The sequence below is a fragment of the Theobroma cacao genome, chromosome 9, assembly GCF_000208745.1.
Source record: "Theobroma cacao cultivar B97-61/B2 chromosome 9, Criollo_cocoa_genome_V2, whole genome shotgun sequence".
In the NCBI taxonomy this organism is placed as follows: Eukaryota; Viridiplantae; Streptophyta; class Magnoliopsida; order Malvales; family Malvaceae; genus Theobroma; species Theobroma cacao.
This window is the reverse complement of record NC_030858.1, coordinates 6,492,575-6,499,089: the sequence shown is the minus strand read 5'-3', so window position 1 is coordinate 6,499,089 and position 6,515 is coordinate 6,492,575. Positions and strand designations below refer to the sequence as shown.

The following is a 6,515-nucleotide window of genomic DNA, read 5'->3' as shown; positions in this document are numbered from 1 at the left end:
TGAAAGTGAGAATTGGGTTGTCAGGCTGCTGCTGATTCCATATACAAGAATAGACGTTCATCAAAACAACCAATTTTTCATGAATTGCATAACATTACAAAACTGTGTTGCAAATATACATTACATACATATGGGAGAGACAAAAGGGTTGAAGGAAACCTATCTACTTGTTAGCCATTTGCCTAAATCCTAAGAAACTGATAATACAGAGCTTCCAAGCCAAAGGCGCAAAACACATTATGGTGAAACCAAGAGTTTCATGGCAAACCTTTTTGGTTAAAAAACCACGGGCATGGGAATTTGGGGAGGGTCAGTTGTAGCAAAGCCAGAAGGAATTGGCAAAGATAGGTAAACGACACTTTTTTTCTTCTTCTTTTTCCTTGCAAAATATCTCCAATTTTCTATCATCTTATGCTTTAGAGGTAGCAATGGAGAGGGCTTTTTTTTCGTCGGGGGGGGGGGGGGGGGGGGGCTGTGGGGTCACGCAACTTACTAGCATACGCGCAGGCACACACAAGAGATAGGTAATTGTACGAGTTGGGATCAAATCAGGACCCTTCATCTCTGAGGGACAGATAGCGGTTCCGACAGAGGTTGGAAGATGATCGGTGCTCCATGTTGTGGGTAAAGTAGCATCAGAACCGTCGGCGCATGTTGATAAGTTGGGGCCAACCTAAAGGAGAAGCGTTGAAGTATGAGAGCAAGGGCTAATTTTGCTTGCAAAATGGCTAGGTTTTGCCCAATGCACGTACGGACCCCAAGGCCGAATGGGATGAACCCAACAGGATGTTTGGCTGCACGTGCCACGCCCTCGGAGAACCGAGCCGGGTTGAACTCATTAGCATCATTGCCCCATATGGCTTGATCATGATGAACGGCCAAGATTGGTATCAAAAGCTCGGTCCCTCGAGGGATCATGTAACCCCCAAGCTCAACATCAGCTTTGGCCCGTCTGATTGTGGCTATTGTTGGTGGGTACAACCGCAGGGATTCATTTAAGATCATACTCATCTGCACACCAGAACATGTGACCCAAAATCAAAAATGTTTTATCGAATGTGACAAACATACCCATTGTGAAAACGATGAAAATTTAGGCCCTTTCCTAAGTTAAATTGGAAAAGAAAACAAATGACAACACTGTGGCAGTAGCAGGGTTTTCCTTGCCTTTAAAGAAAAAAAAAAAACCAACCAAGTGAATATAAAAAAGCAAAAAGCATTAGACAGCGGACAGAGTATTATAGTTATCTGAGGAAAACAACTGAGAGCTAAGAGACAAGACATGATTTTTGTCTTTAATTGAGAGAGTGGGGAGAAGGGGGGCTTGGGCTTACCGTCTTAAGCTTTACAACATCATCTTTAGTGGGTGTGTCACGTGATCCACACACCTTTAGAACCTCCTCACGTGCTTGCACCTGCCACTGTGGGTGCATTGCTAGAAGAACAGTTGTCCACGTCAGCAAGTTGGATGTGGTCTGTTTGCCCGCAAAGAAAAAGCTCTTGCACTCTTCAATTATGTCATGGACAGTGATACTTGGACTCGAAATTGAGGCTTGCATCATTAATCCTAGCAAATCCTTGGGACCGTTGTCTTGCAGTATGTTCCCCGAATTCCTTTTCCGGCGATCGATCAGCTTCATCAACGACTTCTTAATCTCCCGGTCCAATTTCCAACAACTTATGTTCCGCTTGGTGGGCAAAAACCTGAAAATTGGAGAAACACACGATTGATTCCTTTTCCTAACTCTGGTACAATGATTAGGCTAGTCAAGAAGAGTAGTACCAAGACGGACGACCACGCGATAACGACCAAAACCTTTGTAACGTGAAATACTAGGACAAGGATGATGATTGTAATGATTGAAGATAAGCAGCAATTTAGAAAATTAAAGTTTACCTATACCCAGGGATGAAAACTTTTTGAAATGCCTCGGCTGCAAGTACCATTTGTTGGGCTTGTAGACCACATATGGCCTTTCCATCTTCATAGCTACTCCCGAACGCGGTACGGGTAATGACATCTTCTGTGAGTGTCTGAAACCACTCGCAGACTTCAATCTCAATCTCACCGGAGCTGCGTGACATTGCCGACCATTTGTCCAGCATATCCGTCACTCTTTTTGCCACCACCGGCACTAGCAACTATATATAAGAGAAAAGAATTAATTAGTAAGAATCTTCTTCATGGGGTTTCTTTTAAAAATGAAGAAATGTTAGTAGTATTAATCAAACGCTTACTTTGAGATTTTCCATATGGAAAGTGGGAGTTATGATTTTTCTATGATGAGCCCATTTTTCACCTTTGAGACTAAGGAGGCCATCCCCTTCAAGCTGTTTAACCAGAGGGTGGGCTTCGTTCTTTTCATAGAATTCAGACTTGGAAGTGAAGATTTCCCTAATGAGATCGGGGTCAGAGACGGTGAGTCGAACCGTGGGTCCAAACCAAACAAGAAATGTTGCACCTGCATAAAGGAAAAAAACAAAGATGATCAAACAAGTTAATAATGAAGAGGGGAAAAAAATTGAAGCAAAAAGAGAGAAGGTTATTTTACACCAAGTAGGGAGTGCCAGGGAACCTCAAGTAGTAAGTATCAAGTTTGCAAAAGAGGAAAATGAGCAGGAGAGAAATGACAACCATTAATTCAAAGAAAGCATGGATAGTGTAGACCCTACAAGAGAAAAAGAGAAGAGGAAGGGGAAGAGAGAACATACAAAGCCAAAAGAAAGTGGGAAGAAGACAACTCAAAACTGTGTGTACTAGCAAACATATACAACTTCATTATCAGAATTCAAGCTCCTAGAAAACAAAAGGACGATGGACATATAAAAAACAGCATAGAAAAGTAAATGATAACTCCACAACCAAGGAGGTGCAAAAACACAGCAAGCCAATCTCTTCTTGTTTTTCTTTTTACCACGGGGAATGGCAAAATTTAATTACTAATATTATTTTGGGAAGGAGAGAAATATGGGGGGCAATCTTACAACCATGAGCATGTCCTTGCTGGAATACAAAGACAAAAACTGAATTTTGAAAATCAAGGCTTTTATTTTATATTTTTGGTTATTTTCTTAATATCCGTAAGAAGGAGAAGGTGCAAGAAAAGAAGGAAAAGAGAAGAAAACAGAAGTGGAACCGTCCAAAAACTCTGAACTTCAACATCAAGCATCCAAGCTCGGAAAAAGCTGTAAAGTTTAAAAGGAAGTACCCGAACTCAAAAAACAAGCCTTTTAAAAGTCACAAATTTTGAAGGATCGATCATAAACCAAGGTAAAGGAACATCACAAAAAGAAGCACTTCCCTCTACTTTAATGATCATCGAAAAACAACTTACTCTTTGCTTTACACAAACATAAACACTCAAGAAACCACATTAACTCGGTCCCCTCTCCCCCTTGAACAAAATATGTATACTAATGGTTCCAAAAAAAGGGGTCTAAAATCACGCTCCATGCGTTAATGTGACTGCCCAAAAACCATGTTTAGAATGGAAACAGCAGATAGAATTGCTGCTACAGCCAACGAAAGATTAAAACCTCATTGAACAAGGAAAAAATTCTGAACAAGAAGTTTAGAAAAGAAGAATTGAAAGAAGGAAGAAGATTACTGAAGAAGGATATATATACTAGCAGTTAAGTGAGTACCATAGATTTTCTTCCAATGATGGTAGAAAGAGAGGACTCTGGGGAGAATATTGTGAGAGAAAGGCATGGGTTGAGAAGAAGCCTTTAACATCATGCCCACAAGCTCCTTAACATTTCCAATGAAGAAATGGTAAGGGGGTCCTCTGATCCCTTGCCTTGAGAAATGGTCCTCAATCTTCCTAGGTCTCCACCAAAGCAACACGGCAACTTTTAACACGACAACTAACACCATGAAAGAGACGACCAGCATCTTCAACCAGTACAAGACCTCCTCCATATTGTTGAAGTTGAAGACGAGAAAGAAAGAAAAGAAAACAAAGACAAAAGAAAGAGAAAAATGGCTTTGCTTTGCTTCTCTCTTTGCGCACAGTTTTCCTCCTTAGTGTGGAGCAGCCTTTTTGTTTTTGCTTCTTATCTTCTTTAGCTTATGTTGGTTTCCTTGCTAGCGTTTGTTGGCCTTTTATTACTACTAGGAAAGAGAGAAAGAGAGAGAGGAAAATGAGAGCCAAAAAAAAAAAAGAAAAGAAAGAGAGAGAGACGGATTAAGCAAGCCAAGGCCTACGGCGTAGGGGCCGCCATTGGAATTCTAAGGGTCAACGTGAAGAGTTTTTTTAATTCTACATAAATCAAACCTTTTGAGACAATGTTACCCTTGTCTTTTCCTTTTAGTATTATTTTAACCCTTTATAGTTTTTATTCCATCACTTTTTCATTTGATTTCTTTTTGTATCTTTTTATTCTTTTGTGGGGGATTCAATTTATTGGTCCATCTTTCAATAACTAAATTTAATTTACTACTTTTTTTCTTATTTATAATTACAAGAACAAACACCCAAAAAAAATTAAAACCATTTGATGTAAAATTTAGTTAAAAAATTTTCGAATATTAAGGCATGGAAGTACATTCTTTTATAAGAATGTCCCCTTATTAATAATAATTAAATTTATAACATTCAAATTGAGAAACACACCTAACTAAAATTTTCAATTAAAGGGCGCTGGTCCCTAAGGTTACATAGTCTTTTTCCTTGGAAATCCTACAATGCCAGGTTAATTTAAAATATTTTTTTATCACTAGGTCTAGCTTGATGCATTTTCTAATATTAAGGCATGATTGAAGGGAAACAAAAGCTGAACATGAGGATTTCTTATATACAAATGTTTATAGGCGTCTATAATATGTGTATATATATAATAATTAAATTTCATAAACTTGTAGAATTTTGCTTATTTACAATGGAATGTCTCCAAACCCCTCCAAAGGACTATTAGTTTTTTTTTTTTTTTGAGGGGGTTCAAGCCTCTAATTCTCATAACCTTCAAAGTCATTTTAATATCTAGTTGGAATTTATAACCATTCCATTATATATATACACACACACACATCATGATGAACCAATTGTTTCCAATTATAACTACAACAAATAAATGAAAAAAGAAACATATTCCATTCCCAATATGGAGGGGACTTTTCTCTTGGATGTTTATCTACCATCTAGGTTATTAAATATATAAGGCCTTTTTATATCCTCCAAATCCTCAAAACAACCTTTTTTAGTTAAAATTTTTCATTGATCTGAAAAGTTCATCGCGCCCTAACATGAATTTCAGCTAACTATTTAATATTTAAATATTTTATTTTTATATCTATTTTTCATTTTTTTGGATAATTAAAAGAAATCAATTTTTTTTCTTTTTAACATTTCGACAAACCCGATGAAGTCAAGGAAATTTGAAAATTTGACATGTTATACACGAACTTGCACATATTATACATGCTGCCAAACTTTTGAGATAATTAATGATCCAAGTCAAAATTGATCGACTGGTATTGGTTGATGAAAACTAACCTCCTTTATTTTCTTTTTTATATATATAAGATTCATTAAGAAAACAACAACATATAATACAAATCCCCAAACAACAAGTAATATACAAAGTTCGTCCTCTTTTATTAATTACAATAAAAGCTTTATCACTTGAGCCTGCAAATATATTTTCTTTGTTGTCCAACTAGTTTTTTTTATTTTGAAAAGGAAATAAAAAATAGTTTAATGTGCAGTGCATAGAATTGAAAAAAAAAATGTGATAATATTAGAAAAAATCACTAAATTATTTAAAAATTTCAAATAAATTCTTATATTTTTATTACGTTCAATCAAATTTTTATATTTTTTTATTTAGAGTTAAATAAATCTTTGTATTTTTCTTTTGAGTCAAATAAATCTTTATAACTAATAATTAACTTAGTTAAAATGTCATTTATTATTTTACATCGTGTAACGTTGACATGGTATATTCATATATTATAATTAATAATGATATAGCATGTTGACATATTATAATTAATAATGATATAACATGTTGACATATCATAATTGATGATAACATGAAGTATTAATTTGGTATAATGACAAAATCATATGATAGTTTTCACTCTCCACATTAACATCATGTTAATGTCATTTGGATATAAAATGATAAGTGACATTTTGATTAATGATAATTAATCAATCATTAGTTATAAGAATTTATTTAACTTAAAATAAAATTATAGAGACTTGATTAATGTAATAAAACAATGAAGATTTATTTAAAATTTTTTAAATAATTTGAAAATTTATTTAAATATTATGTAAAAAAAAATAAAATCTGGTCTATGTTGATTGTTGAAAAGTAAGTCCTCTTTCAGTTTCTGAAAATAAGATAGTGAATACAAAATAATAAGTTTGAAGACGTCACTCATACCAGGTGTATGTGTTACGTTCAAACAACATTTTTTTTGAAGTCTAAACAACCTGAAACACGGTTTTTTTCCTTTTGTCTTTTCTTTGCTAATAAAGCAAATAGATTAGATCACCTTCTGAGAG

The 6,515-nt window shown here is 35.3% G+C and overlaps 1 protein-coding gene across 1 annotated transcript; it reads right to left on the bottom strand.

Annotated features, from left to right (window-relative positions):
* On the bottom strand, positions 1-4,081 carry LOC18588701 (cytochrome P450 734A1). The gene is made up of 5 exons (XM_007013277.2): positions 3,646-4,081; positions 2,239-2,462; positions 1,898-2,142; positions 1,335-1,704; positions 1-1,011 (listed from the first exon to the last, which is right to left on the bottom strand). Exons 1-5 carry the CDS (start codon positions 3,920-3,922, stop codon positions 559-561), a joined length of 1,569 nt encoding a protein of 522 aa, XP_007013339.1. The 5' UTR covers positions 3,923-4,081; the 3' UTR covers positions 1-558.